This window comes from Varroa destructor, unplaced genomic scaffold (genome assembly GCF_002443255.2).
Source record: "Varroa destructor unplaced genomic scaffold, Vdes_3.0 BEIS01000003.1, whole genome shotgun sequence".
NCBI classification, from domain to species: Eukaryota; Metazoa; Arthropoda; class Arachnida; order Mesostigmata; family Varroidae; genus Varroa; species Varroa destructor.
Genome location: NW_019211456.1, coordinates 14379747 through 14399069, shown reverse-complemented (window position 1 = coordinate 14399069; position 19323 = coordinate 14379747). Strand labels below are relative to the sequence as shown.

Below are 19323 nucleotides of genomic sequence, written 5' to 3'. Positions count from 1 at the left end.
CAAATAATATCAAACGTCCACGTAATTTATGGAGTGCATCCCAGTTATGAAGTACCAGATACAGCTGTCTGTATTGTCTGTGTCTAGTAAGTGTTTGTTTGTTATGCTTCATTTAGTTACTATATCTAAAGGTTGAATTTTTTTGAAAGCTGTGCGTTTCGTAAGCGCCGATTAAAATATAGATCAGTGATGTCCTAGATGACAAGATGAAGGAAATGTTCAACTACCATTGTTCATACATGAATGATAAATACTGCATATCCCGTACTGACGTTGAGAAAGGTTCTTAAGCTTGTAACATCTACTACTGATTGCCGAGTGGATTTTCCAACAGCAAAGATCTCCCAAAATACAAAGTAGGAAAAATCGAGGCTCCATCGTAGCTTTAATAGGATTGCTTAAAATATATATAAGGGTATATTATGCACTCGTGCAGAAATGGTACGACATCTATCGTAGGATCTAATAAATATACAGAGTCTAACGAATATAAATTGACAACGTTTGGTGATTTTTGTCCATATGATTAACCATTACACCAGGATACCTCTGCCGTTATACGTGGCATCTCTACTCGGGTGATCGACTTTTCGTAGCCGAAGCCTTAGGTTAGATCATAGTTTATTTAGGACCATTTTCCTCTGTCTCTAACTGGGCTTCGCTTTTGTGTAGCTAGTAATCTCTTGTTGGTAGTAGTACGTTTGCGTTATGGGCAATGAATAGATTTATTCCTTCACTTTTAATATCGCTTCCTGCCACACCACCTTTTCCCAACGAGCTTGGCTAAGGCGGCGCATTAACTTAAGGCACGGATCTACTGCAACGTTAGTTTGAGTACTTGTTTTCATATCAAGTTTAAAAATTGAACAGTATGAATAACATTGTATACATCGAATAATGGTTAATAATTTGAAGTTTTTCTTTAACAAGACATTTGAATGAATGATCAGTGCGGGTTGTGCTAGACAATTCAGACAACTGCGATCTGTGGGTGTAGTTTCGGATGTGCAAAACCTGGAACTAAAGTTCTATGCCTCACAAATGATTTGAGTCAGCGTCCCCCTACCGAAGTACCTATTGGTCCGTCCGTGAACGATGATTTTGTTTTAACGTCTGACGTATTGAGAAATTTCTGTAACAGTTAATTGTATATTAGTCATTGTTTAGGAAAAATTTACACTATAGAACTCGAAAGGTACAGGTGCAGTCTTTAAGAAAACAAACAAACGCAATCTTTGCTAACAATGGAATTATGCGGCTGTACGTTTTTACAAGCGCTAATTTCCTGATTTGTTTCTGATCCTCCAGTGTTTAAGTAATTATAACAAGGTAAGTAAATTCAATAGGCTAAACAACTCACTAGCATGATATAAAAGTAACGTTTTGAGACCTCCTTGTTTGACCTGTTTGTTCAGCATTGCACGGAACCGTCTCTGCAGTCAATTTGATGACAGCGGTGCGCAGATTCCTTGTCACTATATATGACTTATCGCTCTCGTCCTTCTGGATATAAAACTATTGACGAGATAAATGCAGTCAGGCCGCCGACCAACGCTGGTTTCATACAGAAATTACCGTTTGTCAATGTCAAAGTGATTTTTATGTACACAGTCACACGAAGGCTCGTTGTCGGGCGTTTCCTCAAACGGGTTACTAGCCCACTTATCGGAAAAAAACATGAATATAAGGGGGCCGCGCTTTGCAACAGATCACCTTTTCTTTAATTTTGCATTTCGTACTTATTTCAAAAAATTACAATCTTTGAAAGCGCTCATGGGGCATGCCTTCATCCAAATTAAGCTCTGTAATATTCGTATGTCTCTATGCAGAGCTCTTTGATTTTGTCCATAAAAAAAGGTGACACATTAAGGAGCCTAAGCTTGTCCTACGTTAATAGGAGTGCATAAAAAAAACGTGAAAGGGCATAGAATATGCATTTGTTTTATTGAATGTCTTTTCATTTCTAAGATTTTATTCAAGATTTTTAACGGCCTGCGGAAAGGCCTAGCACCGATTAAATTCAATTCAGAGCCCAATCTTGCTGGATTCTATCGGTGTCAACAGAAAATTTCATCAGAGTTTTATCTTCGTCCGGTTCACCAGATGTCAGCTGTTGCAAAACGTCACCTCGTTTTCAAAGCAGCAGCTGCTGTCGCCATTGATAGGCCATTCTAGCGATATTCCAGGCCTTTTCAATATACCCGACTTCTTTTTTAGTCGGCTAGCTCGATTGCAATACTTTCTCCTCTGTTTGTCACTGCTTTCTAAAAAGTCTAGAATGGTTCGAAAGTAAAAAACAGTATTTCTTTGTTTCTAAATGAAATAAATCAGCGTTTTTAAGATCGTGCAGGGTTCGTACGAATTTAATATAAGCATCAAGAATAAAAACACGGACACTGCCTGTACATTCCGTTTCCAACCATTCGCTGTGGGCCACCCAATGAATGGAACCGTCGTGGTCAATCTAGCGTTCTACGCTGCGGGTGACGCGTTAAATTTGACCATTCAACAAAGGCGAACCATAGCCTTTTGTCTTTGTCACCTGCAGGCCAAAAATAACATGATTATTTCCAATTTTAATTTAATTTCCATTGACTCTTACATCGACTCCACCGCTTAACTGAGTTTCCTTGCTGAAATTGGCAAAGCTACCTTTTCAAAGAGGTGAGAACGAAAGTTTTTTAGATATCACATTGTTATTTTTAGGAACATCTGTCTTAGTCGAACAGCTTGAATAGATCATATTATTAGTTATTGCTTGTGTTATTTTTTGCATTACATTTGTCATTTCTTCAGTAACCAGATAAAACAGGTCTATATAGATACTCAATTAGATCGCTTCCGAACTTTATAGACATTGACCCTATAACAGAAGACACTTATAAACGTCATTTATTCAGCATATTATAATGAGAATGATCCACATATGGGATTTCTGATCTAATCTCATATTTTGCCTACTCCTATTCATTGCCTCCCCACAGCAAAATATCGCAGTGTCTTTTGTTGCAACCGTTGTTCCGCACCTTTTAATGCCACGACGATTGATCGAAATACATATAATATCCGACCAATTATCAAACAAAACCCGAACTTTTTCTTTTCTGTTGGGGTGTTAGACGTTCGAAACGACGAACGGAAAGAAAAAAGTAAATTTTGTGTCATTCTTTCATGTACGCCTAATGTCACTGTTGCATCAATGGCTACTTTGTTTACTATAGCTACGAATACACTGAATACGAAGTACTGAATCATAGTCTCCATAATTGAAAAAAGTGGATCATTTTTAAACACGGAGCGGTTAGTACGCGATAATGTGACGAGACCAATGGTAACCTGACTACCAATACACAGTCGTGGACAATTCTTAATTCTCAGATACACGAAAGTTTGAAGCGCGGTGAAGATTCTAGAAGGTTTCAGCGGATCGGTTTTTGAGAGTTTGGCAAGATCCAGCACCGATGAATAGAGAATGAGTGAGAGAGAAAGATTTCGTGAATACGATAAGCTAGTCTTCGCTGAATGTAAACAGCTGAATGATAGGGTTCGGTGATTTCTTGTCCTCAGTTCAATCAAAACTCAAATAGACCAGTTGGTTGACCTGCAAGGACACATATGCGGGTGGAATATAGCCGCCGGTTTTTTGATGTGTGGTTTAAGGCTTTTATAGTACAGTCTGTAAGAATCCATTGACTATGCCTTTGGCCTCGTGGTGGAGCTATCGAAGGTAAAAAAGTATAAGGGTAGACAAGCATCGTTTAGCGAGCAAAGTTAAGCGTTTCTCTCAATATGTTTAGCCTTGCATGAAGAAGCATGACTCGTTTGAAGGAAGAACTGGACCTCATCATTTTTCATGTCTGCGAAGTGGCTATCGGCGCAATATGTCAATAATTTCTAATAAATAATTATTTTCCAGCTTCCAGTTTATCTTTTTCTCGGAAAATCAAATGCTGCCAACAGCAACAACAAATCCTTCTTAGGATTATCTGTTGATAACTCCATTCGGTCGTAAACTACCGATTTGTGTCGCCATTTATTTTTAGGGAGAAGAACTGAGAAAGAATTGTCATTTTCAGTTGTTTCTGCTACTAAGAGAATATCATTCGCTTATCGTGAGAATCCGTCGGGAATGTATAAGCGTCAAGGGTTTAGCCGTAATGAAAAGAAACAAACATCGACCAAGTTGTCTAAGACCAGGATTTTTCACGGCACACAATATAGATGTAACGCCCAAAACGATAGTTGATGATATATAGCAATGGACGTTCTGCTATTGGCCCAATGGTGCTCGATAAAAGACAAATACGATTACACAGAAATAGGGACCGGAAGAGAAAATGGTTACCGAGAATCGCAGCATTTGATACGCGTACACAAATGCGCCAGGCACAATTAGATAGGAGGCCGCAATTTTCTTGTCATACCTAGCCTCATACAAATTTCTACTTTATTATTATTAAAGAAAAAGCCCCTTAGTCGGATCGATCCATTCTATCTACAGCATATAGGAATATTCACTCTCGGAAACGATGCGAAAAAGCAAAGAATATATATATCTTCGTATGGCGTTTAAATCACGCGTTTCACGCGAAATTTTGCAGGCAATTGAGTACAGGCTGACAGTCAGTTAAGTTGAATCTTTCGTTGGAGACTGCGCATTTAAATAGGCTCTTGCTTTCATTTTAAACTCGTTCCAGTATATTAATACTATCGAATAGCGTAGTTGGCACTTTCAGAAAACGATCAAAGAGCTTTAGATGTAAGCATATTCGTTGTCCTCACATTAACTTCCTGACAGTCTTTTTGGAATTCATAACTTCTCGTTGCTGTAGTTAAGACTACTTGAGGCAATTGCATTCTTTACAGGAAAACCCAAAATAAATTTACTACATACATATATATATATATATATTAATGTAAAAATACTTAAAAACATAGAAGACAGTTTGAAAAAATGACTGGTCTTTGTCTCAAAAATAAGTGTCAAATTTACTACGGCATTACCAAGTAAAAGTAGTTACATCCGCAAGTGTGCGCAACAAGATACCATAAGCCTTACACACCTACTTGGTTATCACAAGGTATTTGACGGATTTTGAAATCGAATTACCTTTTTACAAATGTATATGCTGCTAAATGCTACAGTATTTTAAAAAGCTGTAGGTAAAAGCCGACCGAATGTACTTCAGACGAGGGTTAGCTGAAAGGAACACTGCTGTTTAGTCTTAGAAATCAACGCTCAGCAGTGAAGCTTTCAAATGTCTCAGTCCTGCTACAAGATATTGGTGGAGACATTAGGCAAAAAGGCCTGTTTATGTTTAGCACTGTTAGTTAGTTATTCAGTATATGTAAGCAAGTCTTCCGAATCACTTATTGTTAAGTATAGCAAAGACTTTCCTTTTCAAGAACCTGACGAAGGTAGTTCTTGCTGGATTTACCTGAGGTTTTTCCTAAAAGACTCATGAAACGGATGACAACTGTACAAGCAGCTATTAACCTAAATGAAACTATCTCCTTTAAATGTTTACTTCCCAGATCATTGTTAAGCAAAAGTTATTGCCAGCTAATGATTTGAAACAGCGTAAACGCATAATTGTTAGTTATAGTTATCATGGCAACGCATTCAAAGGAATGTATATTAGCCACGCGGACCACGCCACCACGAGCAAGGAGGCCCTAAGCGATCGTAAGTATATATGAATGTTGCAAACGTTTTAGGAGCGGAAACTGAAATGTTGAAGACCAACTAACTGGTGACCAGATACCGGAACCCGCAGGCTTTGCCGCAATTAATGAGGCTTTTTACTACGACAGAGCTGCGGGGGCCTAATGACATTATCGGTCAAAACTGGCATTTTGCACGTATCGCATTACAAAAACTTAACCCAAATACTAAAAATGCGAAGATTGAGTAAAAAATGGGCCCCACGTAAATTTGCTCCAGGATAGTTTAAAATGCGTGTGGTTTATTCCACTTGCAGTTTGCGAAACTTTAGTCAACGAAAAACCCCTTCAGGGCATGCGGTGGCCATAGACGAAACATGGCTCAGCTATCGGTAGAGGCTGAGTCATGTTTCGTCAGAGGGACCAAGCAAGAGAATAGCGTCACCTAAGAGAGAGAAATAGAGTTGGATGGGAATGTCAAGTAGATTTGGACATAAGGTGTAAGAAGCATTGTATTTACAATGGACATCAAAATCATTTGTTACCATGAGATATTCGCTAAAAATGAAACAATGCATCCCGCCATCTCGGCTTCCTCAAGAGAGTCTACACTACGCAGTCTAGTTACGTGATGAGTTCATCGCTGCATGTCAACCGCTTCATGGATGAAGCAAAGAAATATCCAACCTAGGGTTCAGCCCGCCTATTCTCGCAATATAAATTCTTGAGATTATGGGATTTTCCATAACCTGAAAAGGGCAACTGTCCGGACCTACAACAGGTTACCCGCCCTTGGTTCCCTTGGATTGCAAAAATATTTTTGTTCCTAGCAGCGGCATTAACGCTTTTTGTCTATTTATAAAGATACGCCGCCGGGAAATACCCTTGAGCGTCAACGGTTTTTTGTCTGTTCTAGTTCTTTCTCTCGCTATCCTCAATGGACTACCGTTAGTTCATGGAAAACGTGTATTTGGAATACATACCGATGTGTGTGCTGTCGGTATCTATAACCTTGTTTTATAATAGACTTTGCTGGATAGTCTTCAGACTAGAGAGAATAAACTTAGCATCGGTATTTTAGCATGGTTCAAATAGATTTGATAGTTTCATATGAGGATCTATTTCCTGTATAAAAAATCTGTTTGGAAAAAGCTCGTGTGGCAACATGAATTCAAGTGCGATTCGAAAGTATATGATACACGTTGTTATTTTGTTTTCAAGAGTCTCCGGCTCTCATGTTGGTACAAAGGCCGCCTGGCATATTGTGCAATAAATGGAATTTGTCATGAGAAAACCCGTCTCTCTTTTCTAAACAAGATCTGCTGCCCTATTAACAAAACACCTTGTGTCGTTTCTTTGTTATTAAGCAAAAAGGGCGTTTCCTGTGACCGATTTCTGCATCCTTTAATCATAGCCATGCTCTATTTCTTCGTATTTCTAAGCGTTTTCTCTGTAAGAAGGCTGCGGAAATTATAACAAGATACGTACCTAGCTCTTGATAAGATACTTAATAATAATTTACTCCTTTCCTACGTCTGAAGTAACGCAACGTGTGGCAAATGGTATGCGAAATTGTCTCATATCTGAATCCATGTATTTCGTACCGTTGGGAGTCGGGATCGAAGCACAGACAATGACACGACAATAAGGGATTCGAAATTCCAATCGACATTCCGTCTACGGAACAGCCGTCTCACGGAGTACAAGGTTTCTCTGGTTGAATAGTACCTATAGGTAAAATAGGGCAAAGAGGCTGTCGGACCAACATACGAAGCCAAAAAGGCATGTTTGACTTCTACGACGGCCATATGCCCACAAACATGTGTATAGACATAACAGTCTAAATAGATGCGTCCAGCGGCTCAAACTAGTGATTCTGGCTTTTTACAGCAGTTAGGAACTTTGCCGTCCAAGCTAGTTTCAAGTGCCTTGAACCACCTCAGGACGCTTTCGAGTTAAAAAAAAAATATATATATATGTATATATATAGGTATGTGAAATTTAATTGGGATACCATTATTATAGGGCTAGAAAACGAATTGCCTCTATAAAAAAAAATAGCAGAAAAAGACATGTACGGTAGAGTGCCGTAGATTATGGAAACATGATGCTCATTTTTGGGCAAAAACAACGATTTTTTTTTCTATCCGTTGTATTTGATTGTACCTGCATCATAGAACATTAGAATGATCATAACATATGCTGCAATATAGCCCCGTTAGACATAATACAAATTCATTTTCACCGACCTCAATAATTTAAACTTACTGACACAACCATTATGAAGTCTAACTTGCCTAGGCAAAATGATTATCGTTATGATGTCCGCTCTGATTAAGCGAAAGAAAAATAAACAATATGCATAGAATAAAAATTACATTATAGCAAATTAGCTATATGTATAGCACCTAATGGTATGCAGTAATTGAGACAGTTGAAGCCGTTCCGATTTCCCTATAATGCCAGCCTGTTCCCTTATCTTGGCTGCTGTTAGGTCTAATAACGATGATCCTGATGTTTATCTGCCGTGTCGGTTTCGGACGTCACAAAGGTTCCTCGAAATCTTCCCGATTCATATCTCTTCTCGAAGATGTTGTTGGAGCGCGCTTACACGACGAGGGTGTTAAGTATCGGGATGAACTTGCTATTGATTTGTCAATCCCAATCATTGAGCAGTCTGAGATGTTTGTCTGTAATAGTAATGTTTTTAAGCGTATACGACTGAGAAATAAAAATTTCAATATATTATAAGGCCGATCATCTACCTTTACCTAGGTAAACTTAAGCAAATATCGTTGTCTAGTTTCAGAATAATGCCCGAGATTTTCCTACCTTTTTATTGACATGCTGAAGCTTAACTTTCTTCGGATCATGGCTCTCGTGCTCTTCTAATTTCACACAGACGATCGAATTCCTAGCGTCGGGACCATGAGGAAAGATTACCGGTGCTTTCCGGCCGCGCCAACAATAGATGGCCACGGCCAGGACAGCCCAGCCAACAACAAAGACAACCAAGCTACCAAGTAGGATGAGCCCGCCTACGGATGCGTGAGACGTAAGATCGATAGGCTTAAATATGCAGTAAATACGAAACATTAATTAATTTTTATGAATGAATTATATAAGTTGCAACTATATCTCTCAATACAGGCGATTCAGTGCAAAAGGACAAGCTGAAAACTGGCAAAGGTAAGCTTTTGATTTGGCAGAATTTAGGTCGGATGTTAAGGCCAAAGTAGGTTGACAACGGAAACAGATGCTGCTTGAGTAGCAAATACAAATTTTGCCTAATGTGTAAATTTACTCTGCTGTTACGTGCAGACTTTTGTTCTATCTATTGCCTACTCTGTTGTGTTATATAGGTATCTATCGTAAATGATAGTGTTCATGCTTCAGCTAGGTACATGGGTATGTATGTCTTGACATCGTCCATTAGAAACGCATACCCCTGCCAATCGTATGCTACAAGCCATTAACACCATAGTAAGCTTGTCATCTGCCTTATCTGCATGTGTAGAACGGTCATACACTCAATCATAGGTATTATTAAGTAGTTATTGTTTCGCCACTTATACATCAACGGTCTTGTTCAAGCATCTCTGATCTTCAGCAAATCCGGATGCCCTCACTGCGATGCAGTCTATCGAAAATGTACATCTAGCATTTACATAATTACGAGATATCTCTGAATATTGGTCACCTGTGTCAGCGTCGAGGTTCCAGTAAATTCTGACTATTCGTTTTGCACTCACATCAATAGAATATTTTTAATAACTGATGCGTTTATTGATATTATGAGTTCGTATTTAAAAATGCCTCCATTGACATCAGGCCAACGAACGACCGGTTTTGTCCCACTGGTGACCTAAACGTGGTGAACATTTGTTTACTTTGTATAATCATAGCCTGACGTTTGAAATAACCCTTTGAGTTAAGTTCATCATGAGATAGTTTTTACACTGTGAACTGAACTAGGCAGTTGCCTAAGAGAATAGCCGGGTACAACTACCCAGCTGTTCTGCCACAGCTTTCCAAGTATTCATGGTCCGACAATGTACTATTGAGAGGCGTTTCTCGATCTCATCGCACAAGGGTTGACCCTATCTAGAATTCGATTGTTACCAATCGATTGTCCGGATCCTTCTTTTAAGCTAAACTAGATAAATATGGGACACTGTAGTGTTGCGCTTTTTTTGCCTTCAAGACATTTTTACTCTTTCGAACTAATGTACGAAAATAATTTTCCATAAACGTCCATTAGAAGAAATTTCGCAAACAGATTAGAGCTAATCCGGCGCGCGCTGTTGTTCTTTCCGTGAGATGGTTGAAGCCTTTGATATAGGTTCATCTTGAAAACGGGCGTGTTTTTCAAGTGAGAAACGTGATTTGTTCGAGCCTAAATAGGCTTCTGTCCATAGCGATTAGGACAAAATTCGAAAACGATATGTGCATATATTGATCCTTTGCGTAGAATTCGCTTTACTTGAGCACACTAGTATGATAAGTAGTACTTTAGAACTAGTATAGTAAAGTAGTACTCTAGTAAGGTAGTAGGTGGTAAGTACAGACTCATTCGGATACTTGCTCGTCGAATTCCTCCTTCTCTTATCAAATGCGATTAAGGCACCGTTTTTCCGTTTAGGTTTCGTTGAAGCGACCTCTTGTCGCCTCGCAGATTTCCATTAACGTCGTTTTCCACATACGGCTCTATAAATCAGTTTTCTAATAGAACTCTTAGCTACACTGTCGTGCCATTGGCAAAGCATGCTTGGTAAGCGCTGGTCTGAGAGAGTTCGACCTGTAGCATGCACGGAATCTATGCGTGTTATAATATAATAATTAGCACAAACGTACACTTCGCCACATGCTGATCGTAGCTATAATATACGAACATAAAATACTATTTAAAATCTCGAGTGTCTAAATTATGAAGGGCATTGTCCATTCTCTCGTCGGGTCAATGAACGGTGGGCCTTATCTCAATTGGTAAGTAGCTCGAGTGGTCTGAATAGTTTTACAGATTTATGGGCCTGCGTCAACGCGTGGTGTTGTCGTCATCATTGTACATACATACAAACATACATACATACATACATACAGATATTATAAATTACAATGACGACGCACTGCTGTCATGGATGAGATGAGAGAGTTCCAATAAGATACAGACACATTATTGCGTGACAAACGACGGGGTACCTGATACGGGCAAAGGTCGTGTACCGTGCACAATCGTTGAGAACGATAAATGTTTCTTTAACTCATGCTGTCGGATTGCAAGACGCGTGTAGTATATATTATTTACCTTAACTGTGTCAGTTTTCCGCCATAGATTTAACTGGATCGTAATTTCAAAGCTGTGTCTTCTATCTGATTCATTGCAAGTCTGCAGTCAGACGTTCGTTATTGTTTGTAGACTAATATGTTTAGGCTTTGCAATGATCAAAAGTCACGTCCTGCATCTCATATGTAGTACTATTCGATACACGAAAAGGCTGAGTGAAAATGAAAAAAAAAAGTTGTTAGGTAGTAATATTTTTCCACTTCACCACCCAAGCTATACGTTTGGCTTACTCCAAGCATTATAATTATGTAAAAGTTACAGCAGAATTGAATTGAAGCATGAAACTATAACGTAACATCGTGAACGTAAGTTGACAATAGACGCATACAAGTTAGCCAGCCGAATATTGTCCCTTATAACATAGAAAAAAAAACGCATTCGAATTATGAAGTTGGCGCTGTATATCGTTTAGATCGAAACGCCATTCAGCTTCGAAAGGCAGACACCGCTTAAAAAAGCAATAGTTGGCACTGCTTGGCAGCATAAGATAGAGGTCAGATTAGGATAAGTTCAACCATTGTTCCCTGTATTGGCAAGGGGAAATTTTCAGGAGAGATTGAACGTATTAATGCTACTATGTACGCCTGCATTGGCATCGTAGACGAAACGAGGAAAGTGCTAGGAACCGCATTTAAGATGGAAGATTAACACTGGTAGGCATCAGCGATCCCTTATTATTATACATGGCGTTCTTGACTAAAATTTTATTGATCATTTTTCATTGTTTATGTCTCCGTGCAGCAGCTGGGAAGGGTTCAACTAAAACAATCTCAGTGAATGAACGTCTTATACCTGGTCAAGACAGTTCGTGACGGGACGCTGTTTTTGTAAGAAGCAAAACTCGTTGTTAAATGTCTGTTTTTTTAGAACGCGATAATTACTTTGTTGCAACTAACGTAGTTGTTGAAGTACAGCCCAACGATAAGCTCAATAATCTGTATGTTTCAAGCGATATGGTAAGCAGTTAATATATGTTGGAATACAGCAATAATATACCTTCACAAAACTAGTTAATTCCTACAGTGGGCCACCCATTTCGAAAACAAACGATGCTTTAAAGTTTTCCCATAAGCTTGATTCCTAAAAGATATTTGTGTTTGCGCTTTGTTGGCGCTGGTTCCAAAATCGTGTTTGCAAAACTTTTCAAATCGTGAGTATGAATTTAACTTTATTCGTGTATCTTTTTACAGTAACGTATAATTCTTGAGCTAACTTCGTTTAGAAAAGCCGAATGCAAATTGCTTCTGAGAAAGTATCTCCGTTCGGAACTTCATTACGTTCTAATTGATTTGTCTCAGGCGGGTTCCGGACACAGACCACACCTGCCAGTTCGGGTTCAACTAGATATATCTGGCCGTCTATATTTCAGCTAGGCTCCTCTAAGTAAATTACGGATAACAGCTACCGTTTGTCCACTAACGAATGGTGTATTTTCTGGCATTTACTACGTCCAACGATAAAATCTGTGGTTTATGTGAGAGTTACGGCTCATATCAATTCATATCGCCTTTACTCGGATATGTAAATAGGACAATATGGAAAATACAGTAAACAGGACGATTGGGGTCGAAGAGAGGAGAGACAATGTGAAACTGCGTCTTTTTTTCTAGACGATTTGCTTCAATGATACTTGTAGGCAGTCAAGTTACGATGCCGGAAGTTCCTCGTATGAAACAACGTATAACTTGGAAGTTGCATGTAGATTACGGAAAATTCATGTTGTCTACTTTCATTCATTTAAGTTCAGATACTATCTGCCTTGCACTGACATAGACGTTTTCGACTTTTTGGTCGGTATCTCCTTTCTCGAGAAGGCACAGACGAGAACCATTGCCATTGGGGTCTTTTTCGAGTTAGGCTTTATAAGAATTCTCTTTATTGTCGCAGTTTATAATAATTTTATCAAAAATAGCAGGAATGGAGCCTAGCTGGAGTGAACCTCGATCTACCGAAAGATTTGCTTAATCTTCTAATCACTTCAACATACTACATGAATAGATTTTTTGTTTATGGATTCATTAGTTTAGAGGATAGCAGAAGACTTTTTTTTGCCTGTCTTCCTTAGTTTGCATGCTCTGCCAAAGTAAAATGCAGCATCCGCTGCGAATTCTGTGCTTCACATCCAACCTCTGATAGGCTCGATTGGCTGAGAGCGCTGTCACTTTGCCCTCAGTGTCACGCATGTCAAGAGCAAGACTTACTGGGAGACGAACACTGAGCAGTAGCTCCTTTGGAGACATGTATCCTTTGGCTGCTTAGCTCAGTGAAATACGTGAAGCCTTACGCTGCCTTTAACCTTAGAGTACTCAAATATCGGCCTTATTGTTGAATTTATTTATTATCTATTTTTGCTTTATGCCTTGCCGCGTACGTGAATCGCAGCTAGTAAGAACTGTAAATTACCAAATGATGCTGCTGACAGATAACGACGTTTGTCAAAGTGTTGATTTAATTCGTCAAAATACTGTAACAACGAGAAGAAACCGCGCCAAAAAGGCAAAATTTACGCAGAGTAGCTACACCGGTGAGTCCTCTGCGGTAGCTCACAACAAACGTGTTCATCGTTCAACAGGAAAATTAGCTCATCTGCTGCGTGCTTGCTGCTTCAAAATTTGACAGGCACTCACTATTAAAGAGCTGTGTATACTTGCTTTTCGATACGCGGGAAAGCCTAGAGTTCCGTACCCTTGCATTAAGTTGAATCTAACAAAAGCTGCAGGCTCTTACTGTTTTGCCGCAAGAAAATTAGCCCAAACTTGTGTCGAATAGAAGCGACGGATCTTGTAAAAGTTTCCATTTCTTACACGCACAATGTAAAGCAGTGCTCCGCGAATATCTTGCGGTCGCACGATAGAAAAAGACCCAAGCCACACCGACTGCGACGAGACAGGTGTGGCAGCTGTGTACCGAGCTCCGCAAATTTGGACGGCCACTCGCATTCACCAACCTGGATAGGACGCTGCGGCGGAACGATATAAACTATTTACAGTAAGTTTTTTCATTAACGCCGTGGGTAGAACTATTCCGTCCATGTTTGTTTAGCCTCGAGCAAGCTACCATGTGTTGAATGCAACATATTCAACTGGACTGCTGCACCTGGTCAATCCACTGAGGGAGATGACAGAAGAGAGCTTCTTTTCGATGTCAGGACACGTCCCGAGGTACGTTAATCCCAAGGCCGGAGAAGCTACATCTCATTAGAAGTCATCGAGCGTACCATAAACAAGTATAACACCGCTACTGCGCACTGTTCGCATGAACTATAGCCTATAGGTAAAGCAGTGCTTGAACTGCTCGCACCGCTACCCCGGACAACCTGATGGTGCCTTATTCGAATGTTGAGATTACCTCCTATGGCATCTCGAAATGTGCGCGGATTGCGTTCGAGCGTTCATTGACTCAGTAAAATACTCCCGCGCCGGTTTGGTGTCAACGGGAACTGTTTCTCATATTAGTCAAATTCTGACCGGCACCGACTTTCATATATGAACAACATAATGCTAGACGTCAAATGACGAAAGCGGAAAAGGCACCCAGAATGCCAACGACGCCTTAGAGCCAACAAGGCTTCTCTGCTGCATCACCGATACGAGCGTTTACCTAAAGACGAGCAAACCGTTCTTAAAGAAAAACACGGAGACCGTTTTGGCGTAGAGTGACAAATCCGGATCCTCCTCAATTCTAACTAAATGAAGTAACGTGCGATTGGCCATCCGAAGCTACAGAAAGCACGAGGCATACTGATACAGGTGTGCTGACACGATCTGAGCTAACCACATCTAGTATTCAAATATTGCTTATTTTCGTAAAATAAATGATGCCTTAAAGCAACGGGACCTCAAATGCGTTCACTCAGTTTGATCCTTCATCTGCCCACTTTGTCTTTAGCGGATGAAACGAAACCTTTAGGGTTTTCCATTGTAACAGGATAGCTCAGTTACAATTTAATCTGCGAGACTGCAGCCGACTGTTTTAAAAAAACTCCGTAAAAAGTAGAAAGTCTCCATTCTGACTTCTCTCTCTCCTATATATACGTCTTTATATTAAACATGCTGTTTGTGCAGACAATTTTAGCTGCGTTATATATTCATATCTCACAGTAGCTCTAGCTTTGTTTACTAGGGCCGGCTATTTGGACGTCTCACGACTAGCACTCTTAGAGCAACTTTCTACCGGAGAACGTTAGGACAAAGTTCGATCTTTGAAAGTACGCTAGACGGCTCCGAAAAAAAACGTATGATCCTTGACTAACCTTCGCGATAAAATGGTCGTAAGCCAAAAAGTAATACCGGTCCCAAAAGCCGATGTGAAGATTTGATGAAGTTCGCCACTCTAAAGATGTATTTTGTAAAAAATTAGAACGTCAAAGCAAATTTTCAAGATATGTTTTTGGCAACAAGAGTACTGCCAGCACATTGTTTGCGAAATGTGTCTGATTGCACTGAATGATCATAACCGACTCTTCGTCCATGAAGCTGACAGACAAATAATAGTAACGATAATTATCGTAATTGGATGATTACAGCTGAGGATAGTCCTGCCAGCAGGCGAGTCAAACGTGCCTTACGAGTGGCTAAACTCTCTATGCAACAAGCAAAAAAGATCAATTTCGATGAAGAGTGCTACCTGCACGGCCCGCTGATCCGCTGGCTCCAGTCACACAGTGACCGATGTAAATTTATTAGGGTATCAAAGCAACGATTGTTGGCCAAAAAAATTGTGTATTTTGACTTCGTCGTCAATTCGATCGATCTCAAAATAACCGTTTCAAATAAAAAGTAGTAAAATACAAATTCAATGTCACGCTATGTTACATGCTACGAGATTCTACATTACTATTCAAATATAATTACTCTCTAATTACTGACTTATAAAAAAAAAATACATTTTTAAATAGAGTAAGTAAATTAAGTGAAATGTTATACGTTTATTTGTATCTAAATTGATTAAAAAATTTACAATTGTATTTAATCACCGGAGCTATGTTACAATCTAAACATACCATGGCGTTAGATGTGAAGGCTAAAAAATATACTTACGAAAGCCTTGTTTGGATCTAGACTCGCCAAGGATCCGATTCTGGGTAGATCCTCCGTCATCGTTCGAAAGACGCTTTTAAACAACAAACAAGTTTTTTTTAACAGATGTAGAATATTGGCACAAAATCGTGATGCAGATAGCATGATTACAAACCACTCTGTCTATCGGTGAGGCCATAAAACTAACGCCTGAAACAATTTTCTGGTCGAATTTCATTCCCGCTAGTTTCCAGAAAAAGATATATGCAATGCTTCAGGATCTATATATGAATCGAGCGGGGCGTTCCGAGTTGCCGCATAAGTGCTTTTTAAACTTATCATTACTATTATCTCCACCATATGGTCAATAAAACTGTATAATGCTTAATCTTTAAATTCCTGGTTACCAGCCAGTCAAGTAGAGATCTTCTCGTGACCGCTAAAAAAATTCTAATGGGGTCCGTGTTACCCAGCGTCCTGACTGTCCGGATAGGTCGATCTTATGGTCACGTTTTTGCCGAAAGGACACATGTGACGTATTGATTTTTTGCAAGTGCCAGCTTGTTTTAGTCGATTTCTTCGCGCATTATGCTACTGTTTCTTCGTGGTTCAATTATTTCAAACTAGTTTGGTTTTCTTGGATTATATAAAATGTAGCCCAACTCCCGTCGTTTCTGCGTACACCGCTACGGAACAAGACGGTAAAACATCAATAATAGTACAAGCGGCTGTTGAGCCTTTTTCAAACTGGTAAATAACACTATCGGCAACAATGTTAGATTCATTCGTAACATCTCGTCTCCACTTGATAGATGCATTTTAATTAAGATTAACGAATAAATAAGATTAAAGGAGAGGAATTTAACATTATATATGATTAGCAGATCTGCTTACAAACAAAAGATTTTTGCTTCTACCGAATTTTCCACACATATAGCCATTTTCTAGAAAACGAATTTCGAATTCTGGACGCGTAAGTACAGGCGCCACAGATACATAATTCAATCTGTGTATATATGCGAGCACGTGAAGCTAGGTATTTCTAGTCTAGCGCACTTTCTGTTTGTTTGCCGATGCACACCCGGTAGTTGAGCTAAGTGCTAAGTTATCGTAATGATTTACTGAAGCACGACCTCTATACTATCTCTATAAACAATTAACGTCAGATTGACATTTCATTAGTCGAAAGAACGTTTCGATCTGTAAAAGTAATTGTCTATATGATTGTTTACGTTTTCCTGCGTAGATAGGATCTTTCACTTTTTCTTTTCCTCTATATTATTAATTGAGACAATTAGTAATTAAGTTCGTCCTTTGATTTCGCCTGTTTGATCAGTAGCTAATATAAATGCACTGCTATAATACTGCTACGGCTCTACTACCGTACGATAGTAACGTCACGGTAATATCGTTACGCTAAGACAGGCCAAAAAAGAGAACTGCACGACTTAATGCACGATACGAAATACGGGGTGAATGCATTTTATTCTATGTGCTTCAAGACGGTACTGATCGGGAAACAAGCATCACTGCCGATCGGTGCATCAACAAGATGATCAAAGCGTTTGCATGCTTACCTAATCCAGTCCGATACGTCCATATGTAGTGACGCGGCATAATTTGCACAGTGCTTTGCTAATATCAGTTCGTGGGCTTCTCTATCTGTCGGTCTCTCAGTATGTCTTCGCTGCTGGCTAAAGCTATAAGGAAAGAAGATCATCGCATTGATAGACGTAGTAACGGTCTAACCCGCTCCACAGGAGAGGGACTCCGCTCACTCAAATGCTTAGAGCAAACCAAAAGGCAATGGTCATTCAACGCAGTCCCCTTCGTACACCATCGGGTCTTTCTACGACTGACATCAAGATCGTTGCTCCGTTTAAATGGCGATTACCAGGAAGACTAATGTTGATTTTCAGTAACCGAAATACGGCATGATAGTTGATATGGAAAAGTTCTTGGTCGAATCTAACAGTTTCATAAGCCTTATGATCTTATCTCTGTCGCTCGAGAAAAGCGAAATTTATCGACGTGATCACTTTCAAGCAGTATTGCGTACTACATAGATCGCCATAGAAACAGTCGAAGACTATTTAAGGTAAGGTGAAACTGAAAAGTGTATGGTTAAGCTTCTCGATGCTGAAACGAATAGGTAAAACATCTATATGCGAAGTTTCGATAAATACCGCAAAAAGTAAGCTGAACGGATTAATCACCAACATTTTTGACATCAGGTCTTAGTGATGACTCGAAGGAGGATAGAAGCAATACGTCGGTGAAGGCTTATTACCTTACTTAAATGCCCAGTATACCAACACTTTTTCCTTAAGTCTATAAATACGCGCTAGTGGTTTTGCGAGATTCCAGACCAAGATAAGGTGGCGCCTTAATCGTCGACCCATTTATATGATTAAAAACATTAGGCAGTAGACGGAAATCTATTCCTCTTGAGCATTGGTCACTACGTACCTTATTGCGCTCGGCTCAAGAAGCAGTTGACAGTGGGATATTGAGGACAAACACACATGTCATTATGTGAGTACAAATTAAGTCATTAGAAATAATATTACCCTCTGAAAACCTCGTTTACCAAAAAGCATCTTAAAAGTATCTGTAAACGTGCGGCTCAATGTGTTCGGCCTGTTTTGGTAGAATACAATTGTCTAAAGGCGGTATCGACGACAAAAAAAAGTGGGCATAGTAAAATCACTTCAATAAAAAGCTGCATCTTATAGCAGTACCGCGTACTAAATTTCTCTATACGCCGTCGAGTATAAGCTCCGGACCACATCGAAAATTAGATACCATAGAACCATTCGGCTATTTACCATAGGACACACGTCCCTTGACAGCAAATCAAAGCAATCAATTTTTGACGACCTCAGCGTTCAAATCTAGAAAAGGACTTAAGAGGAGCATTTACGTCACGGCTTGTCGTTGCCACTAAGGCTATCACGAACATACACATATACAATTAATAAACAATCCCCTCAAGAGTAATTATCTCAAAAAAAGATAAGTCCCAGATGTGGCCCAGTGTGCATTCCTCTGCTATCCACTCTTTCCAAAAACATTCATAGATTTATAGTTTTTTTTATTGTAAAGAGACGTCTCTATACATGTAGGCATCTCTTTCACAATTCCATAATCGAGTAGAAGTTCGACAACTTGGTTCGTATCGAAACGTATTTAATCCGTTTCCAGAATATTGAAAGAACGGCAGTTCTTTCTGGCGTACTTAGGATTTACTAAGCGGTCGATTACTATATATATATATATATATATATATATATATTT

At 39.4% G+C, this 19323-nt stretch overlaps 1 protein-coding gene across 3 annotated transcripts; it reads right to left on the bottom strand.

The window, feature by feature from the left end:
• Window positions 1-1925: 1925 nt before the first annotated feature.
• On the bottom strand, window positions 1926-18995 carry LOC111247737 (uncharacterized). Of its 3 annotated transcripts, XR_002672246.2 has the most exons (5): window positions 17604-18963; window positions 16048-16120; window positions 8497-8733; window positions 8073-8354; window positions 1926-2542 (listed from the first exon to the last, which is right to left on the bottom strand). XR_002672246.2 is itself a non-coding variant. In XM_022799029.2 (4 exons), the coding sequence occupies exons 1-4, from the start codon at window positions 17744-17746 to the stop codon at window positions 8208-8210; spliced, it is 600 nt and encodes a 199-aa protein (XP_022654764.2). In that variant the 5' UTR covers window positions 17747-18961; the 3' UTR covers window positions 8024-8207. The 3 variants fall into 3 exon arrangements, 2 of the variants coding, with proteins under 2 accessions (XP_022654764.2, XP_086838523.1); XM_022799029.2 differs by lacking the exon at window positions 1926-2542 and having other exon boundaries at window positions 8024-8354; window positions 17604-18961; XM_086982397.1 differs by lacking the exons at window positions 1926-2542; window positions 16048-16120 and having other exon boundaries at window positions 8024-8354; window positions 8497-8702; window positions 17604-18995.
• Window positions 18996-19323: the final 328 nt, after the last annotated feature.

Coding starts and splice junctions, on each gene's coding strand:
- LOC111247737 (XM_022799029.2), bottom strand. CDS start 17,746: ATGATCTTCTTTCCTTATAGCTTTAGCCAGCAGCGAAGACATACTGAG. Junction 16,121..17,603: donor GACGTATCGGACTGGATTAG/GTAAGCATGCAA, acceptor GTTGTTTAAAAG/CGTCTTTCGAACGATGACGG. Junction 8,734..16,047: donor TAGATCCAAACAAGGCTTTC/GTAAGTATATTT, acceptor TGCATATTTAAG/CCTATCGATCTTACGTCTCA.